At 42.1% G+C, this 23,292-nt stretch overlaps 1 protein-coding gene across 1 annotated transcript; it reads right to left on the bottom strand.

The window, feature by feature from the left end:
- Window positions 1-7,737: 7,737 nt before the first annotated feature.
- Window positions 7,738-13,611, bottom strand: LOC140478473 (extracellular calcium-sensing receptor-like). Its single transcript, XM_072571732.1, has 6 exons — window positions 13,508-13,611; window positions 12,872-13,163; window positions 10,797-11,630; window positions 10,450-10,677; window positions 8,752-8,875; window positions 7,738-8,645 (listed from the first exon to the last, which is right to left on the bottom strand). Exons 2-6 carry the CDS (start codon window positions 13,127-13,129, stop codon window positions 7,738-7,740), a joined length of 2,352 nt encoding a protein of 783 aa, XP_072427833.1. The 5' UTR covers window positions 13,130-13,163; window positions 13,508-13,611.
- Between the last annotated feature and the right edge of the window lie 9,681 nt (window positions 13,612-23,292).

Genomic DNA, 23,292 nt, shown 5'->3' with positions numbered 1-23,292 from the left:
GGATTGATGAGGGCAGAGTGATGGTCTTGATCTATATGGACTTCAGTATGGCATTCAATAAGGTTCCTTATGATAGACTGGTTAGCAAAGTTAGATCTCATGGAATACAGGGAGAACTAGCCATTTGGATACAGAACTGGTGTGAAGGTAGAAGACAGAGGGTAGTGGTGGAGGGTTGCTTTTCAAACTGGAGGCATGTGACCAGTCATGTGCCACAAGAATCAGCGCTGGGTCCACTGCCTTTCATCATTTACATAAATGATTTGGATGTGAACATAGGAGGTATAGTTAGTAAGTTTGCAGATGACAACAAAATTGGAGGTGTAGTGGACAGCAAAGAAGGTTACCTCAGAGTACAATGGGCTGAGGAGTGGCAGATGGAGGCTGAGGGGTGACCCTATATAGATTTATAAAACCATGAGGGGCATGGATAGAATAAATAGATAAGATCTTTTCCTTGGGGTGGGGGAGTCCAGAATTGGAGGGCATAGGTTTAGGGTGAGAGTGGAAAAGTTCAAAAGTGACCTCAGGGGCAGCTTTTTCATGGAAAGGGTGGTGTGTGTGTGAAATTGGCTGCCAGAGGAAGTGATGGAGGTTGGTACAATTACAACATTTTTAAGGCATCTGGACAGATATATGAGTAAGAAGGGTTTTGAGGGATATGGGCCGGGTGCTGGAAAATGGGACTAGATTAGGTTAGGATATCTAGTCAACATGAACGAGTACATCTCTATGACTCTATGACCGCATATCCATAGGAAATTTTCCGAACCTGGTTTGAATATCACAAGCAATTTAATTGCCTATTTTGATCTGTCAAGTTGGCTACTATTAATTATGACAAGTTTGCATTTGTTAGGGTGGCCCATCCCTGAGACACAAAATAGTTAAGAGCTTAGCTCTCCTTCTGGCCCTGCAGAAAATGGCTGACATTAGACATAAAGCATTGAAAACCTTCGCCAGCATTTCAGTGAGACACTATGGTGCATTTAAGAAGGGGTTACCCCAGGGTGAAAGGAAGTTCTGAACAAACAGCAGCTTCAAAAGATCAGTTGGAGTCAGTTTGATAAGAAATACCTAAGAATAGACAGCTTGAAATTTGTAAGAAACATTAAAGAGAAAAGTATGATTCTACAATAACAGAAACAGATGAATTAATGGGATTATCACTCATAAAAATTTCAGAGATCTAGCAAGTTCATTGAGCTGTGAAAGTGATTGAGTTTCAGTCTTATCAATGGGAAATATATTGTTTCGTAATGTGAAAAGAGTTAGGCAGGGTAGGGGGCAGTAAATCTCATCCCAGAAGTCAGTATGTGATCAGCTTGGGTCATGGTGCAGCTGCAAAACAACAGGTAAGGTCATTTCACAATAACTCATTTTTAACTATTCATAGTATTAAGAATACATTCTAGTTAAAGATTCTTCAGATAATCACAGACAAAGATTATAGTATTTATACACATACAAACACACATATATATCACACAAGGATCACTAAAATCATTTGACGAAAACATGCAAATGAAAATATGAAAGTTAACCAGTCTCAGACAGTAAAGTGGCTCCCTTATTATTAAAGGGAAGAAATGAACCAAAGGCACAGAAGACTAGCAGACAGTGGGATGTGGCCTGAGACACATGAAGATAAAGGTAAGGATGCCGAGTACATCCAGCACAAGACAGATTGCTCAGTTAATTAGCTAAAGATGGCCAACAGTAGGGATAAACATAAAGCTTTAGTTCTACTATAAAGTTAGTTACATAATATTATGAAATTTGTAACAATTAGTAAGAACTAACTTCCTTTGCATCCCTAGTAAATTCGGACAGTAGGAAATATAAGATGAGTAACAGTGTCTAATAGGGATAACAATTAATACAATGAATAACAGAGTTTTAATAGTCCTTATAGATAAGCAAGTTTATGGCCAATAACTTTAGAATGCGAATTAATGAAATGCACTGTAAGATCCGAAGTCCTGGTGATTATAATGTCTGGTAAATATCATAAGATCATGCGAACCTAAGGCTGTCCATAGGACTGTTCACCATTGATTAGTTGTTTCACAGGATTGGATGCATAGAATAAGAGGGATGGCAGAGTGAGCACATTGTATGTGATTATTGTAACACAAAATTCATAAAAAAACTGCATCCCACTGGAATATCAGAGCGTCATTGACCTCTCTTTCAATCTGAGCCGAATATCGAGGGGGTAATTGATTCCTCACATTGAGGCCAGATTTGAAGGTGGTATCTAACCCTCCCCCTGCATGATCTGGTGACTGCTTGAATAAAGCCTAAGTTCTGCCTACCTCCTGAGTCTTTGTTCCTAATTCGGGGGTTCATTTCTATAACATTCCTATAGCTCATAAATGGCAACCGTGTCATGGGTATCCATGTGGGAAACACTTGGATCAGACAGATCGAGATACAGATGCAAAGCTTGTACCAGGAGGCCCTCATTTCAGTGAGAATTGAACACTGCATTTTGAATGATAAACGGCCCCTTGAAGCACACCTGAAAGTGTATACTTGTCATGGAAGCTCTCACAGGCTGATACTATGTTGATATTATCTGAAGGAGATGCAGCACTGTGTATGTCTCCAGTTCCAGGGAACTGGAAAAGAGCTGATGCTGGCGCATATAACAAGTTGGTGACTATAATGTGCCCAATGAATGAGGAGGCAATGGAATCAGGAATGCAAATCAGGTCTGCTGCTTTTTCCTGGATGGTGCCACGCTTCTTGTATATTGTCGGAGCTGTACTCATCCAGAGAAATGGTGAGAATTCCATCACATTCCTAACTTGCACTTTGTTGATGGTAAAAAGGCTTTGGGAGTCAGTGTGTTAATTATGCCCTCCTGTATTCCTAGCTTTTGGCATACTCTTAACCAAAGTACATATTTAGTATTAGAGTTATGTAGATCAACAGCACAGAAAACAGCCCTTCATCCATCGCACTCACACCAAATATTCAATTCCTATGTTCCAGCTCCTCTTTTCAGTGCCTTGTATGCCTTGGCATCACAAATGCACATCTAAATATTTATTAAATATTAAGGCTTTTGTCCTGACCACCCTTACAGGCAATGAATTCCAGACTTCTATCACCCTCTGGATGAAGAAGTCTATTTTTTTCTCATATCTCGTCAAAACCTTCTACTCCTCACCTTTAATCTATTTCTGGCAATGCTAAGCCTAAAAATTAACAAGGGTTTATTTGTACATGGCATAAACTGCTCCAGTTCCTGTTTAGTTCCAAATGGGACTGATCTCTGTGTGATCATTCCACCTCTGGTCTTCTGATAGTGAAATTTCATTGTCAAACTGGCTGAACATTGTTGGACTGAGATCTGTGCTACTGTATTATGCCTTCAAGAACTTTGTACTAAATATAGCTGTAGCCAATGGATAGTTTTCCATGCTTTCCATTACATTTCGGATTTTTAAGGCTCCTTACCATGAAATGTTGCATTAAGGGCTGGTGATGGCCTGGAAGTGTAATCGCTAAAATATTAATCCAGAAAACTCAGCTAATGTTCTGGTGAGCTGGGTTCGAATTCCGTCATGGCTGATAGTGGAATTTGATTTCAGTTTTAAAAATCTGGAATTGATAATCTGCTGATGACCATGAAACTATTGTCAATTGTTGGAAAAACCTTCTGGTTAATGGAAGGAAATCTGCCATCTTCACCTGGTCTGGCCGACATGTGACTCAAGGCTCATAGCAATGTCATTGACTCTGAATTGACCTCTGAAATGGCCTAGCCAGCCATTCAGTTGGACCAATTAATACAAAATCTCAAAGAAATACAATCAGACCATCATCTGTCATTGACTTAGGCTCTGGGAAAGACAATGGCAGAAACCACCCCAGTGAGCCTGCAGAGCCCTCCTTACTAACATCTGGGGGCTAGTGCCAACATTGGGAGAACTGTGTCACAGACTAGCTAAGCAGCAGCCTGACATAGCCATGCCGATGAATTCATACCTCACAGACAATGTTCCAGACACCACCATCACCATTCCTGATGATGGGCTTTTGCCTGAAATGTCAATTTTCCTGCTCCTCTGATGCTGTCTGATCTGCTATGCTTTTCCAGCACTACTCTAATCTTGACTCTAATCTCCAGCATCTGCAGTACCTACTTCTGCCTACCATCCCTTGATATGTCCTGTCCCACTGGCAGGACAGATCAGGCAGAGGTAGCAGCACAGTGGTATACAGTTGAGATGGAGTTGCCCTGGGCGTCCTGAGCATTGATTCTGGACCCCATGAAGTCTCTTAGCTTCAGGTTAAATATGCACAAGGAAACCCCCTGCTAATTGCTGTGTACCGTCCTTCCTCAGTTGATGAATTGGTGCTCTTTCATGTTGAATGGCATGTAGAGGAAGCATTAAGAATGGCAAGGACACAAAATATATTCTGGGTGGGGGATTTCAATATCCACCACCAAGAGTGGCTTGGCAGCAGTACTGCTAATTGTGTTGATTGGGTCCAAAGAACATAGCTGCTAGATTGGATCTGCAACAGGTGGTGAGGGAATCAACAAGAGGGAAAAACATGATTGGTCACATCTTTACCATTTTGCCAGCCACAGAGGCATCTGTCCATGACAGTATCAGTAAGACGATCAGTGTACAGTCTTTGTGGAGATGAGGTCCCGCCATCACATTAAGAACAATGTCCATCGTATTGTATGGTACTATCAACGTGCTAAATGGGACAGACTTCAAAGAGATATAGCATCTATTGCATGCTGTGGACCATCAACAGCAGCAGAATTGTACTCTAGAACAATCTATGATCTCATAGCCCTCTGCATACCCCTCACTCGACCATTATGATCAAACTAAAGGATCAACCCTGGTTCAATGGCGAGTGCAGGAGGGCATGCCACGAGCAGCACCAGGTATACCTGAAGATGAGGTGTCAAAATTGTGAAACCAAACAGGACTACTTGCATTCCAAACAACATAAGCAATAAGTGATAGACAGAGCTAAGTGCTCCCACAATCAAAGGATCCAATCCAAACTCTGCATTCCTGCCATATCATGAATGGCACTGGACAATTAAACAAACTCACTGGAGGAGGAGACTCCACAACTATCCCATCCCCAATGATGCAAGAGACTAGCACATCAATGCAAAAGATAAGGATGAAGCTTTTGCAGCAATGTTCAGCCAGAAGTCCTGAGTGGATGATACATCTTGGCCTCCTCCAGTGGTGCCCAGCATTACAAATGCATGTCTTCAGCCAATTCGATTCCCTCTACATGATATCAAGAAACATTTGGAGACATTGGATACTGCAAAGGCTACAGACCTTGACAACATTCCGGAAATAGTACTGAAGACTTGTGCTCAGAACTTGCCGCTCCCTGAACCAAACTTTCCAGCACAGTTACAACATTGGTATCTACCTGACAATGTGGAAGGTTGCCTGAGTAAGTTCTGTACACAAAACACAGGACAAATCCAACCCGGTCAATTATGACCCATCAATCTGCTCTCAATCATCAGTGAAGTGATCAAAGGTGTAATCAAAGGGATATCAAGCAGCACTTGCTCAGCAATAACCTGTTCAGTGATGCCCAGTTTGGATTCTGTGAGGACCACTCAGCCCCTGACTTCATTACAGCCTTGGCTCATACATGGATGAAAGAGTTGAATTCCAGAGGTGACGTGAGAGTGACTCCTTGATATCAAGGCTGCTAAGCGTGGCATCAAAGTTCCCTAGCAGAACTGGAATCAATCGGTATCAGGGGGCAAACTCTCCGATGGTTGGAGTCATACCTGATACATAGGAAGATGGTGTGGTTGTTGGAGGTCAATCATCTCAGCTCCAGGACATCTCTGCAGGACTTCCACAGGGTAGTGTCCAAGCCCAAGCATCTCCAGCTGCTTCATGAACTACCTTCCCTCCAACATATGGTCCAAAGTGTTGATGTTCACTAATGATTACACAGTGGTCAGCACCATTCGTGACTCCCCAGATACTGAAGCAGTCCACATTGTACTGAAGCAGACAATGTCCAGGTCTGGTCTGTTAAGTGACAAGTAAGGTTTGCACCACACAAATGCCAGGCTAAAACCATCACTAATAAGACACAATCTAATCACAGCCTCTTGATATTCAATGGTGTTACGATCACTGACTCCCCTACCATCAACCTCCTGGGGGTTATCGTTAATCGGAAACTCAACTGGACTGAACACATGAACTCTGGCTACAAGAGCAGGTCCGAAGCTAGGAATACTGTAGTGAGTAAGTCATCCCCTGACTCCTCAGAATCTGTCCAACATCTACAAAGCACAAGCCAGGAGTGTCATGGAAAAGTCCCCACTTGCCTGGTTGAGTGCAGCCCCAACAACACTCAAGAAGCTTGACACCATCCAGGACAAACCAAACCATTTGTTTGGCACTACATCCACAAGTATCCATTTCCTCCACCATTGACACTCAGTAGCAGCAATGCTTATGGATCATAAGAAACAGGAGTACACCTTTGTAGCAAAATTACTATCCCACAGCCCAGTCCCTAAGGGAACATTCCTCCATCCTTGGATCGGCAATGATCCAGGGACTGATAAAATCTCCTCTTCGATCACTCACCTCCCCCAAGATAACAAATATGCCTTTCATCCAGGACTGTTGGCTTCTCCAACCCAGAGAACTTAGTTCAAAGTTTGAGAAATATAACTTCCAAAATAAAGCAACTTCATTTGCTTCATGAAAGTTTCTATTCCTGATGGAGATATTTAATCATCTTATGTTTAATAATGGTTTCTGGAATTTGGCCCACCATGAACACCCTTCTGGCACCTTTATTTGGGAAGAATTGAATTCAGATCAATGGACATCATGTCGCTAATAATGGATAAATGTGTTGAAACCTCAAATTGTAATCTCTATTAGTTGCAATCAAGGTAGAAAACTATGCGTGCAGAATATCCGAGTTCTGTACAAAAAAAAGATTTCAGGAATGACTTGGTAAATTAGGTGATTGAATTGAGTAACTTAATGTTGTGAATTGCCGCACCACAGTGAGAAGACGTGCAATACATTTTAGCGAAACCATTTAAGACGTGGTGGTTAACGACTACACTTGATAGAGATGTCATGAAGAAAGAAAACAAAAACAATTTATTTGTGTGCTTTCACTGAAGATGAATATAAAACTAATTCTGAAATAGGCCGATGATCTACTTTACGATATTGTTGCCAAACTAGTGCACTCGAACATTCCAAACCCTCCCCTATTCCCATTACTACCATCACACCACTTCCCTCCACAGACTCCGCCCCCCACCAATGTTGAGTGAGCATATTTTTATCAACATATTTTGTGAAATCGATTTGAGGAATTGACTTTGCAAATTTGAATGCACCAAGTTTCAGCATTGTTTCCTTTTGTTTGATAAAGCAAGATTTAAATCAAAACTTTATTCAATTAAGAAATCCCAAGAACGGGAAGTAAATAAAAGTGAATTTGATCCATATTTAATGAAAATCGGCGGAGATGCACAAAATGGTCCAAGTTATCAACCCAACGTCAAAATTGCTCTTCCTGTTGGTTATTGTCACTTTCTTTAAATCTGTAAAATAGGTGCTGTTAAAATATTCAGTTTCACAGCTCTCCGCATGGAATTCCTATTCACCATCTTTATGTGGAAATAATTATTACTAAAATATCAGTGCCGCATTGACGAACGTTTTCAAAACTTTATTTTGATGTCACTGAGCCCATCATGTTCCTCTTTGTATTGTTTGCTTTCTTCAACAGAATAATATAACATTTTGGAGTAAAAATGCAAATAAGCAGACTAAAGCTGGAGGCCAAAATAGCAAATATTTCAACTGCCACAGCATATTTTCCTGGCGAACTTATGTACGCCGGAATGAACGTTATCCAAACTGTGCAAAAGATAAACATACTAAACGTTATGTGTTTAGCTTCATTGAAGTTATCTGGAAGTTGTCGAGCTAGAAAAGCTACGACAAAACACACGCAGGATAGAAATCCAATATAACCGAGTACACTGTAAAAGGCTAATGAAGATCCCACATGACATTCAAACACGATTATCTCATTAGAGTGACTAGTGTTTTTCAAAGGATAAGGTGGAAATGCAATTAACCAGGCAGTACATATTGCACATTGTACCAGTGTGAGGATGTAAACCATCAGCCGTTGTTGTCTTGGTCCAAACCACTTCATCATATTATTGCTGGGAAATGTTGCTTTGAATGCCATCACCACGACAATTGTTTTACTCAATACACAAGATATAGAAAGAACAAAACTAATACCAAACGCTACGTTGCAGAGCATACAAGACCAAACTGAAGGTTCCCCAATGAATGTAATTGAAGACAGAAAACAAAGCATCAGAGCAAAAAGAAGAAGGAAGCTTAACTCAGAATTATTAGCTTTAACAATTGGAGTGTGCCGATTGATGTAGAATATTGCGAATATACCAACAGTGGTGCAGACTCCTAACAACGCCAATGTCACCAGAATGATTCCCATTATCTCGAAAAAGGAAAGAAACTCGATTTCCTTTGGAACGCACTGATCCCGTCTTTCATTAGATTTGAATTCCAATGGACATTTTATACAATGAATGGAATCTAAAAAGTAACACAAGCCTTCATGATGATAGCAGGAATCTTAACGCGTATGAAATGTAGGCATGAAGTTTAAGCAGCAATGCCTTTGGCTACAGTATTTGCTTACCAGTCGTGTTACTAATTTCACCGTGTGCACATTTTCTGCAATCAAAACAGCAAATAGGTTGTCCTTTTCTTTGTGCTTTTCTTGTACCTTTTTGGCAGCTTTCAGAGCAAACAGCCTTCGGGACCTAATTACGAAGATGAATACAATGGTTGAGAAATACTAGTAACTCCATATGGCAAATCTACAACATTCAGTTGGAATTACAGTGTAATGGCTATTTCTGTTACATTATTGGGACTGTCCTTTTTGAACTAATGTTACGCATTTTCACCTGATTATATCACAGTTGAAAGCCACTGTAAAGTGCATTTGCTGTTGCAGAACCAGGACATTTTTAATGAATCCAAATTTTCGTAATAACATTCATAATCTGACCTTCGAGTTGATTCATTTATTACTGAAAAAGGAAATAGGGAATGAACTAAATAAAATCAAATGTACTTTACAGTAAAACCGGATCAAGGCTGAAATGAAAACCAGATTCAGAATGAAAGAATTATGTGATGTAAATGGTCCTTGCGAGGCCAGCATTTATTGCTCATTCCATATTGTCTTTGAGGTTTTTCCCAAACAGTTGCAATCTATTTCCTATTGGTTGACCTATCATGTCATAACAGAGGAACTGAGAGCTATTTCCAAGTGAAGAGGGTGACTGTTGCCAGGGGAACTTGCCACTGGTGGCGTTCCCATGCACTTCTTACCAGTGTTCTTCCAGATGGAATTGGACATGGATTTGGAAAGTGTTGCCTAAATAGCATTGCAAATTTCTGCAATCTATTTTGTGGTTGCTGCTACTGAGGATCTGTGGGAGAGAAAGTGAATGTTTGTGGATGTGGTGCCAATCAAGTGGGCTGCTTTTTCCTAGATGATGTCTAGTTTCTTCAGAGTTATTGGATGTCCACATACCCCGGCAAGTGAGAGCATTCTTTCACAGACCTGTCCTGTGCCCTGCAGGTGCTGGTTATATTTGCAGAGAGCAGAGGTGAGTTACTTGTTGCAGGTTTCCTAGCTCTTACAACCACAGAACCTATATAATTAGACCAGGTCAATTTCTCATAAAACATATCCCCTGAGATATTGATAGTGTGGGATTCAGTGATGCTGATGCTATTGAATAACAAGAGGCATGATTAGATCCTCTCTCGTCAGAGACAGTCATTGTTTGGCACTTGTGTGGTACAAATGTGTTTGCAACCAAGCTGGATATGAACCATAATGTCCTTGATAACAAACTAATTGATTCATTGCCCTCCAAACCTTTTTTTTCCTATTAACCACATTTCAGTACTTGTAGATTTTTACGGCTTTGTTCATACATTCATTTGTTCAATACTTGTCACTTAATATTTTGTTATAGTTTTGACTTTATTGTTTAACTGCAATGGCTTACTTTTTGTCATTTCTAACTACATCAGTTGTGTGTAAAAGCATTCTGCTGCTGAAACGGATGGAAGTAAAATATTTCACTGGTCTTTCTTTCTGGGCTATTTCAACCAAGCCACTTGCAATATGGCGAATAGAAATTTTCAATTTAAAAATGATTGATAATTTGCAGTTTCATTCAATATCAAGAAATAAAGAGTAGCACATTGTATTTAATACAACAACCACCAGTTCACTTTTTTCATTTCAGAGTAAGGAAATTGAAATAAAAAATCGGGCAGTTTTTGAAAAGGGATGGTTGTCCAAAAATCTTACCGACTTCTGATGGCCACTCCAAACAATTGCCTCTTCTATTATGGAAAGTTCTTCTCCAGAACGAGCTGATCCATCATAGTGCCCAACATTTACAATGTCAATGTCACCGAGGGCATTTGGTTGCCAGTTTACAATGTCATATGTTGCGACAGTGTCTCCATTTTCATCAAAATAAACATTCTCTCCGACCTTGCTTGTGAAATTTACCGTTCTCATGTAATACATTAACTTTAAAAAAAGTCAAAATCGGAAAAGGTTTACATTAATTGCAAATATCCAACCATGAATTCGATCACACTGGGTACATATGTAAATACAGTCATTAAACTATGCGAAATGTTCCTCACCTGCCAAGCCTGAAAACTTGAAACACTTGCACAACTCCCATTAGAGAAAGGTCCTTCCCCAATTTTACATGACGCCATATTGTGAAGTGCATGAGCTATAGCATAAGTTGCTTTGTACACGTTGTAAGTGATTCTGTATTGTAACACATCAGTGAACTCATTTTGGACATTCTGTAAATTTTCTCTTCCTGTGCATTCCTTAAGCTCTGGTCCAGCTTTTCGTGAATCTGTTTTATTTCTATCACTGAGAGTGCAGCCAAAACAACTTTCCCAAAACTTTTTCACCAAGAGGTTCCCTGGATACAGGGATGGATGGACTTTCATGAGGAACTCCCTCAAGCCTGGTATGCTGACTTTGCGAATTGCAACTCCAATTGTACCAGTAGCAATTGTTTTACTTTCCTCTGGCGGAAGAAACAATGTGGAAACCCATGATTCGCTCCCAATCCATTGTACACCGCTGACATTTTGTCTAATCATTTCTTTTAGTAGAGTGCGCATGCTTGGTTCACCCGCAAATGCAACGACAACTTTTGTAGAAGAGGTTTTGATGGTGTCAATTGTTTTCAGTAACTTCTCTCGAGCATATGTTATATGAAATGACTCGGAAAAGGCTATACAAATACCTAATTGTTGGGCTGCCTCTTCAAATGCTTGCATTCCATAGTTTCCATAGTCATCGTCGCTCTTAACTGTCCCGATCCAGGTCCATCCAAAATGTTTCACCAGCTGGGCTAATGCTCTAGCCTGATAGTAATCACTCGGTATTGTTCGAAAAAATGATGGATATTTCTTTCTATTGCTTAGGCACGCACAGGTAGAAAAGTAGCTAACCTGTCAGAAATAAAGCAAAAACATTTGTGTTTCCATTAAAGTTTGTGGTTGTTCATATCACACATAGATATTGGTTGAGAAGAGCAAATATACCAACTCGCATCATGCTGACAACAATGGCCCATCTTAAGAGCAAAGTAAACTATTTATTTAATAATTCCTAAATGTCCCATTCAAATATTTTCTCTCAGTGTTCATTACAACCACTGTTCTTTCATGATTCACCTTGTCCTGACTACATATCCTGTTCTCACAATTTAACACGAAGAACATCATCCAACAGTCTCTTTCTTTGTTCAGGTTACTTGTGAGTAATGCGAACTTTGTGCAACATTGCACTGATGGTCCACAGTCGCCTTCACCTTTTCTCCCTTCCCTTTGAAGGGAAAGAGGGGAAAAGCTAAGCAACGTACAGGGTGTGTGACTAATGCTACTTGACCTCCCTTACACCATTGCCTCAACTTGGAATACCTCTTCATCCAACACATCAGATCGTTAGCAACATGTTCAACAAGAGTCTGTTTTTTTTTAAATTCAAGGCTGCGAACTTGAACTTTGAAGAATTTCATCTAGTTTCTGGAACCAACATTAAGATCACTGTCTCTCAGCCATGAGTTACACATGCCCCCAGTGAGCTGATGCTGAAATATTTTACTTTTTAAATTGAACTTATTTCAGTGGTTACATAATGTTTGTGAGCTGTAGTTTAGCATTCTGTTGACCGTGTTGTTTATTGCTGAGCAGGCTTTGTTCATATTTCACTTGCAACCTCACAGGCTGATGACGGAGGAAGATTTTCAGTTCTAGTTTTACTGAGGACGAGAAACAAATATTGATTTTGTCAGATCTGCTCGTATCTCATGAAAGAATAAAAATGAACAAAATTTGCCAATTTATTTGTAATCATTTTTGATAGGTTCGTTTATCATATTTTACTTTTTATCAACAGATTTGTGAAATAAGACTCCCCAAGCAATATCTTCGAAGAAAAATAACAATAACCCGATTATAAAGCTATAACTATGCCGAACCAAAACGCTATCATTAAAATTGTTCTGGTCAGTTTGACTAACCTGAATGAAATTCTAATGCGAATGTAAATAAAGACTCTGTTTTGGATCATCAAAAATGTTATGAATCTTGCAAAGATGGATTAAATGGCGCATATAACATCACATCATATACAGTCGACATAAATTTGTTCACTTTGTATGACTGAGTTATTAAACACCATCTCTTACCATAGGGATTCTGAAGGCACCAATGGAAGGTGCTATTGCTAAAGACTGCGTGGATCCAGAATCAGCAACAATCGCAGAAACAACGGAAGAGTTTTCACAGTTATCAGGCGGTGTGCTTGCCTCAGGACTGTTTAGAAACTCCAAAGCTGCTTTTAGTGATAACTGGGGTAAATCACAAGAATCATATATGCGGTATCCCAGAGTGACACCGGGAAGCAAAGCTGTGTCATTGTTTATTTCTTCTATTGCAAAAATCATTGCCAGTGCAAAACGGAAAGGACGGAACCAAAAGCTACAGAAAGCGGAGAAACAACGTTAAGACAAAACACAGAAAGCAATCATCCAATTATATCAGCACAACGTAGCTATTATTAGCATTATTCATTGGTACCACTGTTGTCTCTAAGCTGGAAGTTGACGGGTCTATATTGTAACACAGAGCCTTGAGCACAAAATCTTATTAACTTTGAGCAAGGATCTGACTACGTGCCCAATTTCAAATGAAACATTAAGGGGATCGCCGACCTTCCTAGATTCGAAGGACGTATTTCGAAGAAAAGCAAGAGAGCTCTCACAATGCCTTAAGTGATAATTAACCCTCATTCCAAAATGAAGCATCTAATAGTACCCACCAACCTGAGGCATTTTGCTGGCTCCGGGTGATTGCTGAATGAGAGGTCCGGGTACTCAACGTGGTAATGCAAAGAAAAAATTCCTCCCAACGTGACATTTCCATCCTTCGACAAGCCCAGTAAATCAAACCTACCCCAAGGTTTGCAGCCCAGATCATTACTGGACCCTGCCAGGGCAACAATAGAAATTAAGACGAAAAGAAGCCAATAACGCATCTTTGACAGGGAAAGTAGCCGCCTTTGGCTGGCAGTCTGATGACTGTGTTTTATAAGCTGTGTTTTCATTATTGTGGTAATGTGTGCCCAATTGATTTCAATCCCTGTTCAACATCGACATATTATTTATCTACTCCCTTAAGAAAACACATCACCACACAACCTAATTGCCTCAGGTACATTGGGCGGCATGGCGGCACAGTGGTTAGCAATGCTGCCTTACAGCGCCAGAGACCCAGGTTCAATTCCCGCCTCAGGTGACTGACTGTGTGGAGTTTCCACACTCCCCCCGTGCTCCGGTTTCCTCCCACAGTCCAAAAATGTGCAGGTTAGGTGAATTGGCCAAGCTAAATTGCCTGTAGTGTTAGGCGAAGGGGTAAATGTAGGAGAATGGGTGTGGGTGGGTTCCGCTTCGGCGGGTCAGTGTGGACTTGTTCGACCGAAGGGCCTGTTTCTACTACTGTAAGTAATCTAATCTAAGAATCTCCCACCCACAGCTTCTAACCTCATAGTTCCACCTCCTACCCAAGATCCATAAGCCTGACTATCTCAGCCTGCCCCTGCCCCTGTATCTCCATGTACTTTGATACTGTCCTATTCCATTGCCCAGGAACTCCCCACATATATTTGGGACACCGCCCATGCTCTCCACCTCCTTCAAGACTTTTGTTTCCTTGTCCCACAATACCTCTTCTTCACCATGCAGTTCCTATACACCTCCATCTGCCATGACCAGGACCTCCAAGCCCTCCATTTCTTCCTCTCCTGACGTCCCCACATGTACCCTTTCACTGACACTCTAATTCATTTGGCTGAACAGGTCCTCACACTCAATAATTTGTCCTTTGAATCCTCCCACTTCCTCCAGATGGAAAGGGTAGCCATGGGCATCTGTACAAACCCTAGCTATGTCTGTCTCTTTGTTGGCCACATGGAACAGTCGATATTCCATAGTTACACAGTCACCATGCCCACCTTTTCCTTGCTACATTGATGACTATCGGTGCCAACTCATGCTCCCATGAGGAGGTTGAACAGTTCATCATCTTCACCAACACATTCCACCCTGATCTTAAATTCATCTGGACCATCTCAGACACCTCCCTCCCCTTCCTGGACTACTCCATTTCCATCAATGGTGACCGACTCAACACTGACATCTTCTACAAACCCACGAACTCCCACAGCTACCTAGATTACATCTCCTCCCAACCTACCTCCTGTAAAAATGCTGTCCCTTATTTCTAATTCCTCCACCTCCACCGCATCTGGTCCCAGGATTACTGGTTCCACCACAGAACACACCAAATGGCCTCCTTCTTTAAAGACCACAATTTCCCCTCCCACATGGTTGAAGATGCCCTCCAGTGCATCTCATCCACTTCCCGCACCTCTGCCCTCGAACCCCACCCCTTCAACCGCAACAAGGACAGAACTCCCCGGTCCTCACCTTCCACCCTACCAACCTCTGTATACATCACATCATCCTCCGCCATTTCTGCTACCTAAAAATGGACCCCAACCCCAGAGATATATTTCTCTCCCCACCCCATCTGCTTTCCATAAAGACCATTCCCTCCATAACTACCTCATCACGTCCATGCCCCCCAACAACCCACCCTCCCCTCCTAACACCTTCCCCTGCCACTGCAGGAATCCCAAAACCTGCGCCCACACTTCCCCACTCACTTCTGTCCAAGGCCCCAAAGGAGCCTTTCACATCCATCAAAGTTTCACTTGCGCTTCTGAGCATGTCATTTACTGTATCTGTTGCTCCTGATGCAGTTTCCTCTGGATTAGGAAGACAGGATGCCTACTCGAAGAGCGCTTCCGAGAACATCTCTGGAACACCCGCACCAACCACCCGCACCAACCAACCCTACTGCCCTGTGGTTGAACACTTCAACTCCCCCTCCCACTCTGCCAAGGACATGCAGGTCCTGGGCTTCCTCCATCGCTGCTCCCTAACCAGCTGATGCCTGGAGGAAGCATGCTTCTTCTTCCACCACAGGACCCTCCAACCCTATGGCATCAATGTGGATTTCACTAGTTTCATTATTTCCCCTCCCCCCACCTGATCCCAGTTCCAACCTTCCAGCTCAGCACCACCCTATTGTCTATCTTCCTTCACATCTATCTGCTTCACCTTCATCTCCGACCAGTCACCATTACCCCCACCTCCATCTAGCTATTGCACTCTCAGCTACCTTCCTCCCAGCCCCACCCCCCTCCCATTTATCTCTCCACCCCTGAGGCTCCCAGCCTCATTCCTGATGAAGGGCTTTTGCTGCTTGAAGGGCTTCCTGCTCCTTGGATGCTGCCTGACCTGCTGTGATTTTCCAGCACCACACTCTCGACATCACCACTTTAGTCAACAATGAGAATCATGAAGGAAATAATTGCAAATACAATTACAGCAAGAAATTGCTGAAAACATGTTGAAAACCAGGCAACATCTGCACAGAGAAGTACCATTAATCTTTCACATTGATGGATCATTAAAACTTCTGAATTTTCATCTTCTAGTCAAAAATTTAGAGTGGATATTCAGGACTAGTATATGTGGAGTTACCAGAAGTCCAGGACCCAAAATTTCTAGCAACGAGAATATTATCACCATCTAACTTTCAGTGTCCCCACCTTGAGTATGACATTGCTAAATGTGGTCAGATCATTGCTTGTTGTGCATCGCACAAAATTTGCCACTGAATGCGCCAAAGGTCACCATTTCTGAGTTTATAAAGTGCCCAAAGTTGTAAATGATTCAGAAGGTCAGAAGAACACAAACAAGTGCATGACAAGTTCAGCAAGCTGTTTCATGTGCAAATATGCAGTGGCTTTGTGAATGTATGTTACATTAATGGGATACAATTTCAGCCCAAAAACACCACATGGACACAACACAGGGACACGACCAATACACCACAACAGCCATTGGAAAGTGTTTTTTGCTGCTCGTTAAAAACTTCATCATGTGACCATGTAAAGGGCTGTAAGCAAAGGAAATAAATTTGTGACTGTACTTTTCTTGAATTGGTCATCCATACTTCCCACAATGCTGACAGCCCCCATCAGTCAGAAATAATTGGCCAACCAGTCAACACTTGTGAAAGGAATCTTGCGTGTATTTCAGTGCATTTGCTGTCCTTGGCCTTCTAAGGCTGTAGAGTACGTGAGATGTGGTTGAAGGAGCAATGGCGCTACTGTGCATCTTGTAAATTGTGTTCTCTATTGCTAATCTGCATTAGGAGTGAACGGAGTGCATTTTGAAAGTGGTGGGTGGAGTGGCAATCAAGTGGAGTCTTGATCTCTGGTGAGGGCTAGGTGGTTAAAGTGATGGAGGAGGAATCATTTGGGATGTCCCTATATATAATCAAATCCTGCTGTCTGCTGTTCTCATCATTGCTCCTTTTAATCAGTTTCTATTGTTAAGGAACAGACCAGACAGCCTCAAAATATAGTGAGAAAATAGCCTTGACCCTAATGTTTTCTTATAGGCAAATGGAAGGTACTGTATTCCAGATACCATTCGATTGGTCAAACTACTCAAAACATAATTTATTCAAGCATGACAAAATACAACAACAGAAAGAGGAACTTGGAATAGCTTAATTCCATTGGAAAACTTAATGGAATGATAAAATACTTTGCTACTACAAATTAGCTTTTCTAATATGGAAACATCACATGGGCACACCCTTGTTAAAAAGGCAAATTCAGAAACAGATTGTCTCATGTGCTTTTCTCCAAACGAGGAGGAAAGAACATCAAAAGATAAATCGGAGAGTAAGAGTACCAACCAGGAGAGATTCACTGCCTTCCAATTCCGCTGACACCCAAGAAACAACTGATGAAAGCCAAGGAAAAATACAGGATCTGTGAGAACTTCAGCACACCCACTCATGCTACTTCTATTGTTCCAACTGTTAAAAAAATGAGGACGGTCATGTTGTTCATGTACTCATAGACTGCTCACCAGCTGTGAACCAATACCCCTCTAAATGAATCCAGGACAAAACAGATCTCTTAAATCCACAGTACCTTCACACTATAAAAGTGAGCAATGTTTAGCTGTTACCCAACATATTATTGTGTCAAAAACAACCAGGGCTGAAGTCTTCATTGGCTCCAACCCACTGTAATTAACTGTAACTCGAGTTCTGGCTTGTCAACTGGTAATTAATCTGCCAGAGATCATTGCCAAACTGTTCCAGCTCTATTCTTATCAATTGAGTTCAAGCAAGCTGTTTAAAGTTTGGGAGAAGATTTGTAGCTCGGGTGCTTGTTGCTGTGGTTCTGTTCGCCGAATTTGTGTTGCAGACATTTCGTTCCCTGTCTAGGTGACATCCTCAGTGCTTGGGAACCTCCTGTGAAGCGCTTCTGTGATGTTTCCTCCGGCATTTATAGTGATTTGCATCTGCCGCTTCCGGTTGTCAGTTCCAGCTGTCCACTGCAGTGGCCGGTATATTGGATCCAGGTCGATGTGCTTATTGATTGAATCTGTGGATGAACGCCATGCCTCTAGGAATTCCATGGCTGTTCTCTGTTTGGCTTGTCCTATAATAGTAGTGTTGTCCCAGTCGAACTCATGTTGCTTGTCATCTGAGTGTGTGGCTACTAAGGATAGCTGGTCATGTGGTTTTGTGGCTAGTTGGTGTTCATGGATGCAGATCTTTAGCTGTCTTCCTGTTTGTCCTATGTAGTGTTTTGTGCAGTCCTTGCATGGGATTTTGTACACTACATTGGTTTTGCTCATGCTGGGTATCGGGTCCTTCATCCTGGTGAGTTGTTATCTGAGAGTGGCTGTTGGTTTGTGTGCTGTTATGAATCCTAGTGGTCGCAGTAGTCTGGCTGTCAGTTCAGAAATGTTTTTGATGTATGGTAGTGTGGCTAGTCCTTTGGGATGTGGCATGTCCTCAATACAGAGATGTATTTCCCTTAGGCGTCTGTTGATGAAATTGCAGGGGTATCCGTTTTTGGTGAATACATTGTATAGGTGTTCTTCTTCCTCTTTTTGCAGTTCTGGTGTACTGCAGTGTGTTGTGGCCCTTTTGAACAGTGTCTTGATACAACTTCTTTTGTGTGTGTTTGTGTGGTTGCTTTCGTAGTTTAGGACTTGGTCTGTGTGTGTGACTTTCCTGGAGAAAGTGAGGACTGCAGATGCTGGAGATCAGAGCTGAAAATGTGTTGCTGGAAAAGCGCAGCAGGTCAGGCAGCATCCAAGGAACAGGAGAATCGACGTTTCGGGCATCAGCCCTTCTTCAGGAACTTTCCTGTATACCTTTGTGGTGAATGTTCTGTTCGGTGTTCTCTGTACCATCACATCTAGGAATGGGAGTTGGTTGTCCTTTTCTTCCTCTCTAGTGAATCGGATTCCTGTGAGTGTGGCGTTGATGATCCGGTGTGTGTTCTCTATTTCTGTGTTTTTAATGATAACAAAGGTATCACTGCAGCGGACAGCTGGAACTGACAACTGGAAACGGAAGATACAAATCACTATAAATGCCAGAGGAAACATCACAGAAGCGCTTCACAGGAGGCTCCCAAGCACTGAGGATGTCACCTAGACAGGGGACGAAACGTCTGCAACACAAATTCCCAGCTCGGCGAACAGAACCACAACGAGCACCCCAGCTACAAATCTTTTCCCAAACTTTGAACACCTACAGGCTAGAGATGCTAAGACAAGCCAGGAAATGGGAATCCTGTGCCAACCGCTTAAGCGCCACATACGAACAACTCCGGTTCCTGCACGAATGCCGAAAGAATTGAATCCTTCCACCATGTGTCAGATACAGACCACCAGTCAACAACCCACAAGCCAGGGACACAGCCAGACAGAACGAATTCAGGATGATCCAAGTAATGATTACAGATGCATACAACAGACTACACAAATACAGACAAGAAATTGCATGCCAAAAATCGTTAATTTCAAAAACCACCAATCAGGAATGGACCTGGACCATAGAACAGGCCATCACCATAGTACAGAACAGGACTACACACCACAAAAAAAAAGGCACTAAAAGAAAAAATGGCCAAACTTACACCACAACACACTCTTAGGTTAGAAACCTCCCCCACAGACAGCTCACAGATACGGAAAGAACAAAACTGGCCAAGGGACTCAACTACAACCACAGGGACGCCAAGACAGCAGACTTCCTAGCAGCACTAGAATGCACACTCAGAAACAATGGACTGACAGAAGAGACACAACAAACAGTGAGACAAAGTATCGTACCCCTGATAACAAGGAAAAGACAAACACATAACCTCAACTCCAAGGAGAGGGAAGCACTAAAAGCACTAAGAAATGATAAGAACATAATCATACTACCAGCAGACAAAGGCAGAATGACGGTCATCCTGGACAAAGCAGAGTACATACAAAAAAGTGCAACAAAAACTTGCAGATACCAACACCTACCAAAAGAGGGAGTTTGACCCCACCCCACAGCTCACCAATAGGATAAACAACACACTGAGGAACCTACAAAAAAACAGACAGATAACCAGGTTTGACCTAGAGAGAATGAAATCTGAAAGCAACAACACCCCCAGATTCTATGGACAACCTAAAGTGCACAAACCAGACATCCCACTCAGACCCATAGTATCACTACCAGGGACACCATCACACAAACTGGCTAAAGAACTACAGCAGAAACTGAAACACCTGATCAGCGGATCCAGACACTCTATACAATCAACACAGGAATTCTTGGACATCATCAGAAATATACAGATAGTCAAGGAAGAAACTATGGTCTCATTCAATGTAATGGCACCGTTCACCTCTATCGACAAAACCCTAGCCAGAGAAACAATAGCCAACCTCTGGACATACAGAACAGACAACAAGATGGGGAACCTATCAACAAAGATAGCATACTCAAACTACTGGACCTGTGCCTCACAACACACTTCACATTCAACAACTAAATATATGAACAAATCAACGGCACACCCATGGGCTCACCCATCTCTGGACTCATAGCAGAAGTGGTAACGCAAAGGTTAGAACAAACAGTGTTACCACAAATTCAACCCAAACTCTGGTTCAGATATGTAGATGATACCTTTGTAATCATTAAAAACACAGAAATAGAGAACACATACCGGATCATCAACGCCACACTCACAGGAATCCGATTCACTAGAGAGGAAGAAAAGGAAAACCAACTCCATTTCCTAGACATGATGGTACAGAGAACACCGAACAGAGAATTCACCACAAAGGTATACAGGAAAGCCACACACACAGACCAAGTCCTAAACTACGAAAGCAACCACCCAAACACACACAAAAGAAGTTGCATCAAGAGGGCCACAACACCCTGCAGTACACCAGAACTGCAAAAAGAGGAAGAAGAACACCGATACAATGTATTCACCAAAAACGGATACCCCTGCAATTTCATCAACAGATGCCTAAGGGAAAGACAACGGAATGAGGACATGCCACACCTCAAATGACTAGCCACACTACCATACATCAAAAACATTTCTGAACTGACAGCCAGACTACTGCGACCACTAGGACTCATAACAGCACACAAACCAACAGCCACTCTCAGACAACAATTCACCAGGATGAAGGACCCGATGCCCAGCATGAGCAAAACCAATGTAGTGTACAAACTCACATGCAAGGACTGCACAAAACACTACATAGGACAAACAGGAAGACAGCTAGTGATCCGCATCCATGAACACCAACTAGCTACGAAATGACATGACCAGCTATCCTTAGTAGCCACACACTCAGATGACAAGCAACATGAGTTCGACTGGGACAACACTACTATTATAGGACAAGCCAAACAGAGAACAGCCATGGAATTCCTAGAGGCATGGCACTCATCCACAGATTCAATCAATAAGCACATCGCCCTGGATCCAATATACCGGTCACTTCAGCGGACAGCTGGAACTGACAACCGGAAGCGGCAGATACAAATCAACATAAATGCCAGAGGAAACATCACAGAAGCGCTTCACAAGAGGCTCCCAAACACTGAGGATGTCACCTAGTCAGGGGACGAAACATCTGCAACACAAATTCCCAGCTTGGCGAACAGAACCACAACAGCAAGCTGTTCTGTCCTGGGTAGTGTCAAAACGTTTATGTGCTCCTGGAGCTGCAATCATCCAGACAAGTGAAGAATATGACATGACACTCCCGATTGGTGACTTGCCGATAGTGGATAGCTGTTGCACAGAGGTGAGTTAATTTGTACAAAATTACAAGCCTCTGATCTCCCCATGTGGTCACTTTACTGACCTGTCAGCCTCTCCTTGGTGTCTGGTCAATGGTATGCCTCTGGTGATTGACTGTGGAGGATATATTCAGCTTTGGCAAAGTCATTGTCTGTCAAAGAGAACTAATTGGATTATTTCTTGATGGAGACAGCAGTTGTCTTGGACAAGTAACCATTGTTACCTGCTACTTATCATCTGAAATCCTTTTGTTGTGCAAGTTTTGTTTTTTCAACTTGAGGTGCCTCAGTGTCTGACAAGTTATGGATGGTGCTCTGCATTGGGCAATCATCAGAGAACAGTACCACTTCTGAGCTTCTGATGAATGAATGGTCAACGATTAAGTTGATGAAGATGATTAGACCTGGAAACTACCTTATGTGATTGCTGCCTTGATCATCGTATTAAAATTATTGATAGCCAACACTACAATAATCTATTTTTCATAAGAGTTCAACCCTGGAGACTTTTCTTCACCATTCACATTGATTGTAACTTTGTTAGGGGTTTCTGGATGCCACCTACCCTGTTTCTCCATTTTCTATCATTAATCCCGCTAGCCTGCACATCCTTGAGCACTCTGGACAATTTACCATGGCCAACCCACTAAATCTAAACATCATGGGACTGTTGGAGGAAACTAAAGCACCCAAAGGAAGTGCACACAGACATGGGGAGAAAGTGCAAACTCCACAAGTTCAGTTGCCTGAAGGTTGAATTGTAGAGTTCTGGGCATTGTGAGGCAGCTGTGCTAACCGCTGAACCACCGCACTGCCTTCATATCAAGCGAACTCACATACACTTCACTTCTGGAGTACATCTCTTGTGCCCATGCTGGGACCAAGGTTTCAATGAAGTCAGGAGCTCAATGACTCTGGTGAAATCTAAATTGAGCATCCCTGGGGAGATTATTGGTGAGTAAATACCAATTGATAACACTATCAACAACATTTTCAATCCCTTTGCTGATGATAAAGACTACAGTAATGGAATGACATTTGGACAGTTTGAGGAGGCTAGCAAATTAGCTGTCTTCCACATTGTTATGATGGATACTTCCATTATTGCAGATGGGAATTCTCCACACCTCTAGTTGTTTAATTGCCTACTGATAGTGTGGCAACACTAAATATCTTGTGTTTAATCCATTGGATGTGGCTTACTTAGTTCTTTTGATTGCATGCTACATCTACTGCTTGGCATGCAAGTGGATGTCTGTAGGTTGGTACCTCATTTTTAGATCAGTTTGGTTACAGCTTTGGACAGGACCAATTAAATTTTTCTTTGAAATATGGTTTATGCCTGCCT

This window comes from Chiloscyllium punctatum, chromosome 6, assembly GCF_047496795.1.
Source record: "Chiloscyllium punctatum isolate Juve2018m chromosome 6, sChiPun1.3, whole genome shotgun sequence".
NCBI classification, from domain to species: Eukaryota; Metazoa; Chordata; class Chondrichthyes; order Orectolobiformes; family Hemiscylliidae; genus Chiloscyllium; species Chiloscyllium punctatum.
This window is presented reverse-complemented; position numbering and strand designations above follow the sequence as displayed.